Genomic DNA, 13753 nt, shown 5'->3' with positions numbered 1-13753 from the left:
CCTCCCCTAATGTTGACGCACCATCTTATTCCGCTTCAGAAAATTGCAACCGCGTTTGGGGGCGATCCAACCAGCCCAGGCATGTTGAGTGGCACAGAGCAGAGAAGGAACTCGTAGCGCTTCACCTTTGCGCAGTACTCTCCCAGTGCTTTGAGATCCCAGAGCTCGCCGATATACATGCCGAAGAAAGTGATCAGGTACTTGTGCAAAACTGTGGAGAGAGACAGAAAGGTTAGTGTCAGCAATTTGTCGAGGTATATGAACTCCATGTGGCTGGTAAGAGAGAAGAGAGAAGAGAAGGAGAGGACAAACCCAGTTCCGGCATCGTTCCCTGGCGAGTGCGACCGTCTTCCTCGACCGTTGGTGGGAAAGTTTCAAAGGCAATGGCATCGCCGGCCACAGCAGAGAAGTGATGATTCCACATCCATCGCGCCGTCTCTATGTTGCCTGCAACACCCGCAGTCTTGTGAGTGCCCAGCAGTGCGGCTTGCTTCTCTGCGCTGCCAGCGGCTTGCAGCTCGTCGGTGAAGCCCGTCCGGACAATTAGGATGTCCCCGTACTTGAACGAAGTGTTTTGATAAGCCGCCACGGCTTCCAGATCGGCTACCGTAATGGTGTGTGAATCAAAGCAGTTGTATGCGATGCCTTTGGACTGTGCGTATGCCTTGTAGTCCAACAACACTCCTCTGCCCACCATACAACCATGTTCATGCCAGTGATTCAACGTGGGTATACTCTTGTCCGCCGCACCAGTGGGCTGGTTCAAGTTCGCCTTGCTCGGAGTCGATCCGTTATAGAACAGTCCGGTAGGCTGATGGCCCCAGTGAACCAAACTATCCCACTGGCTTGAGCACTGAGTATTGAACGCCAGCTCATCATCGAATCCGTGGGTTTTGAACGGCCCTTCCATGGCATCCACTATCGTGTGCTCGGTCGGTCGACGGCCAAACCCAGGGGCTGCGATGGCATTGAGCGGCCAATTCAACGAGATTGAGACGCCATCGCGGGCTTCTTTTAATGCCTCTTTCTTCACTTTGGGCGTCAGCAGGTTGAAGCAACCGAGATAATCTTTCTTCCCGTCCTGGTCAAAAATTCCCCACGCACACCCTGGAGGCATGCCTTCTACGGATGGCAGGGCATCGAAATCAGGCAGAGCGTCAAAGTCGACCATTTTTGACAGTCTATCAAGCGCTGATAAATCTCAACGTTGGGTATGTGACCTCTTTTACCGAACGAGAAGGAACAGAAGGTGATGGACAGAAAGATTTGGGTGGATTTCGCACTCTGTCGAAACTCGCCCAGAGTTCCGTCAAAGTATACAAGTAGTCCTCGTCAGTCCCTTCTACTCCGCACCACCGCGCAGTGATCGATACGAGAGCTCATTTCTCCCGAGCCTAGACACATAGCACTATAGTCGACCACGGGGTATCGATACGGGCCCCACTGGTTGCCGAATTGCCTTTCTCGGACGAATTATTATGCTTGATCGGCTCGACAAACCGATAGGGTTGCTTTCGTTTGAGTTCTGCATGGAAGACCCTTGCCACTTACCCCAGTCGGCCGTCGGCTATCGGTGGAATTGTCAGCCAGCAAAGACTCCAGTTCTATCCACAAGAGGAAATGCCGGCGGAGGGGACGGTGAAGAGGGGGGAATGGAAACTTGAGCCATTCATGCATAGGACATTAATATCTTCCAGGTAAAAAAAAAATAAACAAAGATCCGGCAATCAAAAAGAAGGGTATCCTCGTGCTCTCACTGCTCGTCGCTCCATAACCAAAAGTCCATAAACCTTCACCCCCTTTGTGTTCCCTTTCGACCCAACAGTCTGGTTTTTCCAAAAGATGGCCGAGGTCAAGTTCGACGAGAAGATTTTCGACGGCCTGAGGGGGAAGATTGTGATTATCACAGGTTTGTTTTACACCTCACGGAATCGTGTTGACGCGCATTTAACCCGCGAAATCCTCCAGGCGGGAGCAGTGGCATTGGCCTTGCCACGGTCAAATTCTTCTCGGCGCACGGCGCGCAAATCGTCTCTGCAGACCTGAACCCGCCTCCGGAAGAGACGGCCAACGTCGTCTTTCGCAAGGTAGACCTCACCAAGTGGGACGAGCAGTACGACTTGTTCGAGTGGACAGCAAAGACATACGGTCGGATCGACATCGCATTTCTAAACGCCGGGGTCGGTGAGATCGAAAATGTCTTTGTGGACGAATGTGACGATCGGGGAAGGCTGAAGGAGCCCAAATACTCGGTGCTGGCGGTAAATCTCATTGCACCCATAAACGGCTTCAAAATCGCCACGCACTTTATGAAGAAACAGCCCGAAGGAGGAAGTATAGTCATCACCGGCAGTGGTAAAAGTACGCAGGTCCCCCTTTCGAATATCCACTGTTGACCTGTCTTCCCTCTACACGACAGAGAGAAGATGTCAAAACTAACTGAATCCCGAGCACAGGTTTCAATGGCGTCGGAGGCACCCCGATGTATGCTGTCTCCAAACACGGTGTAAGTAAGCTGCTGTTGTAGCAAGAGGTCGCGAGCACGCACGCCTGCAAACGACCTTTCCCCCTTCTCCCTCTCGCTAGCAAAGTCATCTGCTGACCACGAGGCCGGACGTGTGTGGCCACTTTGTACAGCTCTTGGGCTTGATCCGGACCCTGCGGACCGACATCCCAGAGAAATACAACATCCGACTTAACCTCGTGTGCCCATTCTGGACCGACACCGGTATCATCCCTCCCGAGGAGCGCGAGAAGATCGTCTCGGCCAGGGAGTGCATGCAGCCGGCCGACGTCCCCGCGAAAGCGGTCGCGTACCTCTCTCTCAATCCCCAATGTCAGGGGACGGTCTTGTACGCCGCCTGTGGCAAGTACTTTGACGTGGATTGGGGATTTTATCTCACCCGCCCGGTGTGGCTGGGGGCGAAGAACCACTTGGACCGAGTCTCGTGGGAGGAAGATCCCGCGGCGCTGGCGTTCAAAACGAAGTTCGAGTGAACGAGCGACATGGGAGAGGCAGGAGCATAATGATTCCAAGGTCATCAAGCCACAGAGCCAAAAGAAGTAAATATCCGTGGGCTTGCTGTTGGCTGCTTGCTTACCTTGATTGCTCCAGCGACATTGAACAGACCTGGCTACATCCATAGGGGAAAGAGACTTTTTCTCCAAGATGGCTGTTCAACAATCAAAATGCCCAGTGTATCACTTATTGGGATTTTAACATTGTGTTTGTAGGGTAACATCAATCAATGGACCTACAAGATACTCAGATAGCAATAGTAGAATCGGTGTCCGGCCCAGACAGGGTTGTCTGCTTCTGGGGCTCATTATTGTACACGTGCAAGGCCAGAACTCTCACACTATAATACACGCTGGCCGAACAGCAAAGCCGTTGGTCAAACGGCGATAGCCAGCCGGCCATGAATAACAGACTCCCTTCCATACATGACATCGTAAGTTTCGTTACTGCGGGGCCTGCATCGTGGCATACCACGTTTGTGGGTCAAAGAGATCGTCAGAGAACATAGCCTCGAGGGTGCTGTTGGCGTTGAAGTTCAGGAAGAAGTTCGCGTCCTGCAACGGATCGTAGCCGAAGGATGATCTTTCCGCTGATCTTTCAGCCTGGGGACCACCACCACCATCTTGGTTGAAGCCGGTTCCAGTTTCGGTTCCCACTTCTTCGCTACCCGGTTCAGGGCTCTGCCACCGGGACGCATGGGGCAGAATTCGGAGAGGTAAGAAATCCTTTTCAGCCAGGATCTTGAACAAGGAGCATGCCCACGCCGAGGCAGGCCAGAACGACTCCATCTCCTCCAATATCATGGTCCCAAGCTGGTACTTGTTTGTTGCAATCCTGTCGACCCGGCCTTTCTCTCGTGCTTCTTTGATGATTTCGGCGTAAGTGACCATGGCCCCGAAGATGGGGGTGTTCCTGAAATTTTCTGGATGAGCACCCAAAAAAAAAAACAGCTGAGACGCAGAGATGGTCAACTTACAGGAAATTGGGAGAATATCTCAAGCAATCAGAGTTGAGGAGCTCTTCGTACAAGTTCAGTGTCCTGGCAGCGGCCCGGACCATTTCAGCGCGGATCTCGGACACTTTGAGCGAGCAGGTGGCATCCCAAGCTTGACTTTTCTCAATGTGTCTTCGAAGGTAGCGACAGACGATCGAGAGGGTTCGTTCGGTACTCAGTTGCAGAAACATGATCCACCGCATCTGCGTAGGGACGGACGTACCATCTTTCACTCCCCCATCGGACTGGCTGGCGATGTAGCTTGATAGTTCCGTTCGCAGAATGGTGATTTCACGTTGGCATTCACACAGTTCTCTGATGGCATCTTCGCTGCCGAGAGCGTAGTCTAAATCGACTGTGATCGTTCGGTCCACTGGAGAGGGACAAAGGTCAATTATCTTCAACTTGGACCACCGCCGAAGTCATACACGAAGGCGATCATGGATATGTACGCTTCACCAACTGACTCATATTGCAAACTTACATAAAGCGGCTTGACGAGCTGTCTTGACGGCGTAGAAAACCTGGGTGCCCGAGTAGTCAGTGAAGTCAACCAGAGCCTCCGCCTCGGAGCCAGGATAACGGCCGAGGGGAGATGCCTCCCTTCTTTCATAGAAGTCTGCATCACTAAGCTCTTCCACGTCGATCTCCTTGCTGTTGATCGTGAGGGGACGGCCCATGGCAACCGAGGCGTTGCAATCCCTGCTCTAGTCCCAGTTAGAATACAACGAAGGAAACCCGTGTGGGGGACTGCGAGGGGCCCGACTCACGTAGACAGTCCAGAAGGTCCTGCGCCACATTGATCGTTCCTGTTGACTTAGACGGGCCGCCGCGGGGACAGCCTTGTGCAGTCCGATGGCCAGTGCCAGGTTCGCGGCACACGAGATCCAGTATTTGGTGCCCTTTTCCTCGCTGAAGTCGGACCACCACATGCTGACAAACAAAAGGGCTTGAATGATCCGGAGCTGGTCGTACTCACAGTTCAATGCGTAGAGCAAGGTCGCACGTTCGTAGAAATATGCCTTTGCCTCGTGGAGCGAGTCAAAACCCGCGCTTGTCAGCGCATCCTGGGAGACATATTGCGACGACGAAAAGAAAATCGAATGTAAGAGCATGGGGCAGGTGATGTGCCCATTTACGAAATTCTCGTATATTTCGTTCAACTCATATCTGTCTGTGACGGGACAAGTGGGCAGCACGTGTTCTCTGAATGCGAGGAAAAACATGCGTGCCACAGAGGTCTCTGGGAAATAGAGGATATTCTTGAGCCTCGTAAGGTAGAACGTGTCCACCGAGTTCAAGTGGCCGAAGACGGTGTCTCCGCTGGTGGTGGGCTGGAGTATTTTTGGCTCCCACCGACGGGATGGACATGTAGCGACAGGAAACGGCTCGTTGGAGAGACTCATACTGGTCGACTGTCCTGTCTCTGGGACAAGGCGGCTGCTTCTTTTGAAACGTCGGTGGCCCGTCATGTGAGGCAGGAAAGAATGTGAAAGGGTGTCGCCCGAGTATACAAAATATCTCCGGGGTCTGGCTTTGACCGTTGAAGTTGTCGTCGGTTGAGCAGAATGCTCAGGCCTTGCTGGTCCCCAGGAGGGCGCAGAGTGGCCCTCAGACGTCTGCCTGACAGCCTCGAGAGGACCGCTCCAGACATTGCTCTCGAAAGCATTGGAAGCGCCGCCACCTGCTGAAGACTTTACTCCTGACGAGGACGAGTCGACCGTTGGAAAGTCGATAAGCTCGCGCTGGGTCTCGTCCTGGATGTAGGCCGTGCCTTGAAGTCCGTGGTTTCGCACGCCATAATCACTACTAATCGATGCGCCCGGCAGTCTCGTCGCTGCCTCGACGACAGGGTGAGCTTGGTCGATAGATGTTGGCTTAGGCTTCAGCGGAGCTTGCAGGCCGTCTACAGATGAATTCTGCGCGTCTCCCGGCAGACCATCGACCCGAGTGGCAGGTTTGCTGTAGGAACTTTTCTGACGCTCGCGATATTGCCTTAGAAATGGGTCAAGTTAGCTGTGATTCCCTGCTTGGGGGCGGGTCCCAAAACGAACCGTCTTCGTTCAGGGAGAAGTTCACATGGAACCCCGATCGACACGCAGGAGGAACACCGTCCGTCATTTCCAGGCGTAGCCGCATTGCAGCGGACTTTGCGAGCATGACAGCGCACGCACGCTCTAGCTGCCCTCGCCCCACGAGAGGCCACCGGAGCTTGTCGAGCTTCACCTCCAGCATCCAAAGAGAGCATCCTGGTTGCTGGTTGCCGATGCCTTTGATCCGATTGACAGGCTAAGATAGAGTAGAGGTCATTTTCTTGCCGACCGAAAGGCACAAACGCGGCAGATTTGGGATATTAAAGTCCCCCGTGGCGAATTCGGTCCGAGGTTGACCGGAGCGCACTAACCGTAAGAGGAAAGACGTAGCTCCACTTTGTTCCCTCCGAATGTCCTCCTTCTCCATGCCTCCGCAGACTGCGAAGCGAAAAAGCTACTAGTCGAGGTGGGGGGAGATGGATAGATTGTGGAAGAGAGGTCAGGAGATCATTTACAGCCTTGGTCTCCCAAATCAATGGGCTGTGTGGGGATCACCCAGTAATGAGATTTCCAATCCTATCTAAGCCATATCTCAACAAGAACAACCTCTCATCTCCTTCAGTTGATGACAGATGGCCCTGTCAGGCGGTGGCTGGTTCTCAGGACTATTTCTTGCCATCCTTTAAGGAAATCTCCATCCTTATAGTCGTCATGATCCACATCCAAGTATCCGAGGGGCGCCCAGATGCGAGGGACAATCGCCAATGATCGACCTGGGATGGGGCATCAGCATGTCGGAGCATTGTAGATGAATTTTGACTTTGGTTATGTACAGTCAAGAAAACAGACAATCAAATCGATCACTTACCTTGCACACTTGTGTCGGAGGCGATCCTCACGAGAGCCTCGCCCGCGTCATCGATCGAGGCGAAGACGGCTCCTTTCGAGGTAATGCGTTCAGCGACAGCATCGCTGATAATGTCGGTTTTGATGTACCTGGAGAGTCGGGCGCATGGTCAGCTCATCATTCGTATACGCAGGTTTTGGGGAAAGGCTGCTCTGATCTCCCCCCTAAATGGCCCAGGGAGAGCCAAATGCGCCAGAGACGAATGCAATTGATACAAAATTCTTACCATGGCGCGATATAGTTAACCCTGGTGCCGTGTTGTAAAGATGTCCTTCTCAAGCACCTCATAGTGCCCCGAAGCCCGAATTTGGAAGCATTGTACTGTGGTGAACCGGGTTGGTCAACGTAGCCGGCAAGACTGCCCTGCAGAACAAGGCTCGAGTCCGGACCTTCATTCCCTGCCGAGACAGCCGCGTTGAACTGCTTGCGGAAGTAAAAGAGAGCCAACTTAATGGTGTAGAAGACACCAATTAGGTTGATGTCCAATATCTTGAGATTTGGCTTCTGCGGTGTCGGTGCGGAGGCTTGACGGGTCACACACACGAAGAGTCAGTCTTGGATCGGGCCATCTCGTTGTCCTCGCAAGGAGTTGAGGCCGGAGCAGGTAATTAGTAACTACTCACAGTCATCCACAAACACTGGATCTTGCCCGCTAATTCCAGCATTGGCGACAACAATATCGACACGACCACTGGGCGATTTTGCCAGCGTCTCTTCGAACATCTTTGCCTGGTCCTCCCAGTTGGTCACGTCACAATGCGAGGTCCATATTTGTCTGTTGGGAAAGAGGCAGATTGCCAGGTGTTAGAAAGGAGTTCTGCACAGGGTGCTATGCGGGCAACCCCACCTTGCCAATTGGAAGGGTTTGAACGGGGGACATATAAAATGTTTCTTGAGGGGTTGAAGCGTACCCTGGGTATGATGATGCTATCTCTGCCGCACGACGGTCATCGAGGTCACCGATCATGACATAGGCCCTGCAAGAAAAACCGCCATTAGCTGTCCCGGGGAGACTCTCTCAGGATTCCATGACGGAGCGTACCCTGCGCTGGCTAAAGTTCGGGCATAGACCGCCCCTATTCCATTTGCCCCTATATTGTTGGAAGAGGTTCAATGTCAGTCAGTCAATTCTCAAAGGTTGGAAGGCTGCTTCTGCCAGCCAAGCTCAGGCGATGAAATGCTGATCATCTGGCTTAGAAGACGTAGGATATACATACCCCCTGTAATGATGGCGGTCTTGCCCTTGAGTTTGCTCCGATCAGCCTCGACACTGCAGTCAACGGCATTTGGGTCGCTCTGGCTCGTAGACATTTCTTCGCTCTTAGTATTCCAAGAGGGGTTTTGTTTTTGGTTGTTTTTTTTTTTTGGCTTTCTCACAAGCACTTCTTCTGCGACGTCTTCGAAGGATCAGATGGTCAAACACTCCGTGGCGGACTATGGTTGATATTGTTCAACGATGGCCCTGTCTCATTACCCACGTCTTTTTGTAACAAAGTCCTCGCCTTAGCCAGCCTGCTACGCAACAAGTATACCAAGAGTCGAGTCCTGCCCTGCCCTCCTCATTGACTCCAACCTCGGCCAAACTCCAAATGTTCCATCTGCTTGGGCTAGGCGCCATGTTCGGCTGACCTGGAAGTTTTGAGTGACCCACAGTCGTCGGTCCAAATCAAACAACCGACCCAATTGGAGTCGGGTGCAGCATTCATTAGCCTCGCCGCCACGAACTGTTGGCGGCTCCGCACTCTGGGCGATGGAAGACTTCCTCACGTTTTAGGGACATGCAGCGGATTGGGCCAAGTCGGGAAATCAGGGTAAAGAGGTTTCGTCCTCTGCTCGGCTTGCCGAAGTTGACCTGCACTATCCATAGCTTGTCTATCTCTGCTGTATGAAAACTTTCAATCCTCGGTTAAGTGCCGGGTTGCTCTAAGATGGCGAGGCTGGCTCTGGTTTGATCCCATGTATCATTCCACCGCTCACAGACAGATATTTGCAGCTGTCACATGGGAACCTCGTGATCTAGTTGGAGCAGTGCAGCATAACAAGTGCTCGCGTCTTGAGGAGGACAGAAGAACTGAAGTTGGAAGCCAAAGGGCAACACTTTATGATTGAACACAGCTACTTCTATCTCTACTAGATCTACCGTATGTCCCATATCTGCGGCCAGTGAGCGCCACTAGACCCCGTTGATATACCAAGAAATGTCATTCCCATCCACCTCTCTCTGCGAGAAGCCATTGCCAAAGTATGAGAACCTGTTGACACTGTTGTATGCCCAATTATAGTCCTTTTGATTTGAGTGAGAAAAAAGTCAGCTGCTGGGTCACAAAGTGTTTGGTGACATGTAGGAAAAGGGGGAGAAGGCGGAAAATATGTACCTCATAGCGCGGTTTCGCCATTGCCTCGAAGAAATGCAATCGGCTTCCCGGCCACATCATGATGGGACCATCGACTGTGCCACCCTTGAACCACGACCGACAGGGCGAACTCCACGCGGTCCGCTTCAGGAACAGCTCTCGATGGCGTCTGAAGTCTTCCACCGCCTCCATCTTGGGCGCAAAGTACTTCACGTCTTCTGTCTGGAGCTTCTCCACAAACTTCTCGAGATAGCGTGTAATGATTTCAATCACAGGGAGAATGGAGCCGTGACCGTAGGGTCCAAACGGTCCATTGATCACTGGGAGTGACAACCGTCAGTTACGGGTGTCCAAATTGCAAGAATCTGAACCCTATCGATTCGGTAGGGACCCTCTGGACTTACTAAAGTAATTGGGGAAGTCCGGGACGGTTGCGCTGAGATAGGTGTATGGTTGGTCTTTCCAGGCATCTCGCAAGTCGATCCCCCGTTGACCTACAATGGGATACCGGGGTCGGAAGGACACATCAAACCCTGTAGCACAGACAAGGACGTCGATCTTGCGTTCTTTTCCGTCGGTCGTGATGATGCTGTCTTCGGTAATCTCCTGAATCGGGGAGAATGTCACCTCGCATTTTTCGTCATTGGTCAAGCACTCCAGGTATCCGTTGCCTGGTGTTGGTCGCTGTGGTAGGAGGTTAGCAAGTCAAGGGCGACGAGTAGACCGACTTGTGCCTGGTAACATACCCTGCAGCCTACTGCGTAGTTGGTGGGAACCATCTTCTCGATCAAGTCTTTTCTTCCCGAGAGCTTTTTCGCCATTTCCTGCCTTGCAAACTAGAGCAGCGTCAGCAACCTGAAGTATGACTCGGACCGTCCGATAGAAACTTACAGCAAGTGCTTCCGCTTGCTCCTCTGACCCATTGATGATCTGATCAAGGTTCCATTAGCTCGGCATCAAGACATGCCACTCAGATGGGAGACAAACAAATTTGAATCGCTGGTTAAGCTCTTCTTCCACCATCTTGCGATAATGGAGGTACTTGGCTGGATTGGCGGCGAACTCGGCCTTTTGCTCTTCAGTGTCTGTTGGGCTCGGGTCAGTTACAGTCTCTTTGCTTTGTCGAGCTGCTTGGGCTCTCACAGTTGAAGTTGGCGCCGTTTTCACCAGCATACTTTTGGGCAAAACCCGCCGTAATCCAGGTGGATGACCGTTGGTAGGAGATCATTTTCTTCACACCTATACCGAGTCTTCAGTATTCTGTGAGTCGTTTCCAGCGTTCTGTTAGACTTACGAGGAAATATTGCGGGAATGATCTGAACGGCACTCGAGCCATTTCCAATGATGCCGACGACTTTGTCGTCCAAGTCGACCGTATCATCCCAGGCCGCACTGTGGACTTTATTCTTGAATTTCTCGACTCCAGGAACAGCCGGCCATTTCCAGTTACTGGGACGTTGGTTTGATTAGCAGCCTGTACACTATACCACACAAACTCTGGCATTTTGTCGCCTTCAACGTCGGTATCACTCACTTCAAGACTCCGGTCGCGTTGATGAGGACTTCCCCTTCGTCGTAGAAAGCGGCTTCCTCGTTTCCGTTAGGGGTGATCTTGATTTTCCATTTTCCGGTCTCCTCATTCCACCACGCGCCAGACACTGCATGCCTCAGCTTAACAAAACCCTGCATGTGATGCTTGTCCACAATATCCTTGAAGTACCCCAGGATCTCCTGTGAGGTTGCATAGCTACCTCCTGTCAGTGGAAAAAGGCACCAGGGATGACGAGGGATAAGCTGCCTTACTAGCTGGTCCAGTCCGGCTTTGAGTGCCACGAAAACATATAATTGACGGCTGGCTGTGCCAGGAGTTAGTGTCAGTCCAGCACATCAGAGGTTGAGACACCTACAATGTCACAAGCACACCCGGGATATCTAGAAAGGAGTACATCAGCAGAATCCAGATTGACGGTCTCTGTGTGAGGCATACTTATTTTCATACCACGTACCCCCAACTTCATCGTTCTTCTCGTAACATTGCACCACGACGTTGTTGTCCTTCTGTTGGCCGATGGCGTGGACAATGTTGATGGCGGCGGCACCAAAGCCAATTATCAGAATCTTGATGGGACGGCGGGCTCCAAGATAAGTGTCGGGTATCACATAGCCTGTCTCGTCTGCCTTGGGGACTTTCTTTGCGTAGTTGACCACTGCCTCCAGCACATCACCGGGTGTGTCGGGGATGGATTCGTCCGTCACAATTCCAGGGGCCATCTTGAGATTCTCACTACGTGTCACGGGCACACAGGTCACAGCCACTGTCTGTCGAGATGTAGTGTCTGGTGGATGTAGCTTGCGGCTTCCAAGGGAGTCTTGGTCGGCTGGTCAAGCTCTATATCAGTCTGCCATGACGGCACTACGAGACTGGACATGGTGCAGACACGCGCTCGTTTGCCACTCGGTCCAGGCTTACCGTTATTCACCTGATGGATTGGGTGACCAGCGGCTTCGATGAAACATAGTCCGGTATCGCGTGTTTCCCTGAGGCCGAACGTCCAGCCCCAGGAAATGGAGCTCCACCGCCGGAAGAGCAGCTGGAGAATAGATCCACACATGCTGGCCGAAGAAGGGCTGCTTGACAGGTGGCCTGTACATACATGGGTCTCGGCACCTATGCTCACAGCCGATTGGGTTCGCTCGGAGAATGCCACGAGTCAGGACCAACTTGGTACCAATCGGATGAAATGGGCATCTGGGATGAATCCCCCACCAGCTGGATGAAGAGCCTCGGTTGAACCCCCTCCGCGAGTTCCAAACAAAAAGCTTTGTTAGATGGTAACACTCAGCATTCATGGTCTATTTCGCTTTGCGCCTTGCACGCGCATAGAGATTGTCGCGCTAAAGCTAAACATGGACGCGGCCCTGAGCAAAGTCCCCTCGGACTGTGTATACGATTTGAGCGCTTTCGACCCTGCTAATGTAAACCCTCAGACGATACAGTTGAACCGTTCCATTTACTCCAAAAGTCAGGAGGATGCGAAATGGTGGGAGGTATGGGCATTTGCTCATCTTTGGCTCGCCTGAACAGGGGTCCCTAAAGTCACCATAACGCGAGGCTGACCATTGTCAGGTCGGAGCAGAAGTCTACCGTGACATGCGGGAGAAAGGCCAGGCCGCCTTTCCCGCATTCAAATATGTCGAAGGAGCCACAAACATTGACATTCCGTCGAGAGAAGAAGGGAGAACTGTCTTGTGCCGAGTCATCAAGCCTTCCACGCCGTCAACCCAACAGCGAGGGATCTTCCTGCACATCCACGGCGGCGGCTGGGTTCTGGGAACGGCCAAAGGGTAAAGAGTCCATCGCCCCATTAAGAGATCCTGTCTGAATCATCATCAAGCCAGGATCATCTTTTGAGTCACATCGCAGAAAACACGGGCCTAACGGTGCTCTCGGTCGAATACAGACTTGCACCTGAGCATAAATACCCTGCCGCTCTGCACGATTGCGAAGATGTTGCCGACTGGCTTGTGACGAATTCAGAAGCAACAGTGAGTATTGCCGTCACCAGAATAGTTCTCTTGCTAACTACTGTACTTTAGCTAGGCGGCAAACTCTGCTTTCTGGGTGGAGAGGTTATCACTACCCTCTCTCGAATTGCGGGATAGTAGCTGACATTGACCCAGTCTGCAGGGGCGACGTTGTGTGCACTGGTCCTGCTTCATCTCAAGGAGAGGAATAAAGCTGCAGAGATCAAGGGCGTGGCTCTGAGTTATGGGTGCTTCGACCTGTCCATTCTCCCTTCGTTGAAGCTCGCGCCCAGCACATCCCCGATCCTTACACTCGAGGACGCCGAACGGTTTTACAGCGCCTATATCGAAGACATGCCCTTGGAAGTCCGCAAGACTAGAGCGGTATCCCCAGCTTACGCCGACTTATCTGGACTGTGTCCGGCGCTCTTCCTGGTCGGGACCGAGGACGCTCTGGTCGATGATTCGGTCTTGATGCATTTTCGCTGGCTTCGAGCGGGGAACCCGGCCGTGCTGCGTTTCGTGCCCGGCGCGCCCCATGGATTTACGCTGTTTGATGCGGCAGCCGTGGAAGTTGCTAAGAGTGGTTGGCAAATCACGATCGAGTTTATCCGGAGCCTGCTCTGATGAACCTTGGGGGGCTTCATGCGGTGGAAAGACTCAATGGCGAATGTGAATAGATGGGATGATTAATTTGAGTCCTGGCGAGACGCCGTCCGCGATAACGAAGAATAGGCAAGAGGCACGGGAGAATGTGATGCCAAGAAAAACATGAGCTAAATCTCTATAGCGCCAGACTTTCACGATGAGCCGGCCCGGCTGTCAAAAAGCAACGAGGAGTGGCATAACGGCTTCCCTATCCTTGATAGTAACATTAGCTATATCATCTGATCTGGCGGCCGCCTCGTCGCTATTTAAGTG

At 52.5% G+C, this 13753-nt stretch overlaps 6 protein-coding genes across 6 annotated transcripts; 2 read left to right on the top strand and 4 right to left on the bottom strand.

Annotated features, from left to right (window-relative positions):
* Positions 1-35: 35 nt before the first annotated feature.
* Positions 36-1171, bottom strand: Z517_00560 (uncharacterized protein; the record flags this gene model as incomplete). Its single annotated transcript, XM_013433524.1, has 2 exons — positions 36-211; positions 313-1171. The coding sequence occupies 2 exons, from the start codon at positions 1169-1171 to the stop codon at positions 36-38; spliced, it is 1035 nt and encodes a 344-aa protein (XP_013288978.1).
* Positions 1172-1842: 671 nt separating this feature from the next.
* Z517_00559 (uncharacterized protein) lies at positions 1843-2997 on the top strand (the record flags this gene model as incomplete). Its single annotated transcript, XM_013433523.1, has 4 exons — positions 1843-1909; positions 1969-2361; positions 2457-2506; positions 2638-2997. The coding sequence occupies 4 exons, from the start codon at positions 1843-1845 to the stop codon at positions 2995-2997; spliced, it is 870 nt and encodes a 289-aa protein (XP_013288977.1).
* Positions 2998-3462: 465 nt separating this feature from the next.
* Positions 3463-5419, bottom strand: Z517_00558 (uncharacterized protein; the record flags this gene model as incomplete). Its single annotated transcript, XM_013433522.1, has 4 exons — positions 3463-3931; positions 3996-4386; positions 4498-4720; positions 4784-5419. 4 exons carry the CDS (start codon positions 5417-5419, stop codon positions 3463-3465), a joined length of 1719 nt encoding a protein of 572 aa, XP_013288976.1.
* A 1245-nt stretch (positions 5420-6664) lies between these two features.
* Z517_00557 (uncharacterized protein) lies at positions 6665-8264 on the bottom strand (the record flags this gene model as incomplete). The annotated part of the gene is made up of 7 exons (XM_013433521.1): positions 6665-6819; positions 6915-7042; positions 7180-7477; positions 7577-7728; positions 7865-7930; positions 7996-8044; positions 8171-8264. The coding sequence occupies 7 exons, from the start codon at positions 8262-8264 to the stop codon at positions 6665-6667; spliced, it is 942 nt and encodes a 313-aa protein (XP_013288975.1).
* Positions 8265-9126: 862 nt separating this feature from the next.
* On the bottom strand, positions 9127-11578 carry Z517_00556 (uncharacterized protein; the record flags this gene model as incomplete). The annotated part of the gene is made up of 12 exons (XM_013433520.1): positions 9127-9237; positions 9329-9627; positions 9712-9991; positions 10054-10143; positions 10199-10237; positions 10295-10392; positions 10451-10546; positions 10602-10756; positions 10842-11054; positions 11111-11163; positions 11215-11239; positions 11295-11578. The coding sequence occupies 12 exons, from the start codon at positions 11576-11578 to the stop codon at positions 9127-9129; spliced, it is 1743 nt and encodes a 580-aa protein (XP_013288974.1).
* Positions 11579-12214: 636 nt separating this feature from the next.
* On the top strand, positions 12215-13459 carry Z517_00555 (uncharacterized protein; the record flags this gene model as incomplete). Its single annotated transcript, XM_013433519.1, has 5 exons — positions 12215-12355; positions 12435-12652; positions 12703-12853; positions 12905-12937; positions 12989-13459. The coding sequence occupies 5 exons, from the start codon at positions 12215-12217 to the stop codon at positions 13457-13459; spliced, it is 1014 nt and encodes a 337-aa protein (XP_013288973.1).
* Positions 13460-13753: the final 294 nt, after the last annotated feature.

Source organism: Fonsecaea pedrosoi (assembly GCF_000835455.1).
Source record: "Fonsecaea pedrosoi CBS 271.37 unplaced genomic scaffold supercont1.1, whole genome shotgun sequence".
In the NCBI taxonomy this organism is placed as follows: Eukaryota; Fungi; Ascomycota; class Eurotiomycetes; order Chaetothyriales; family Herpotrichiellaceae; genus Fonsecaea; species Fonsecaea pedrosoi.
Note: the sequence above shows the minus strand (reverse complement) of the source record. Positions and strands in the feature narration are given on the sequence as shown.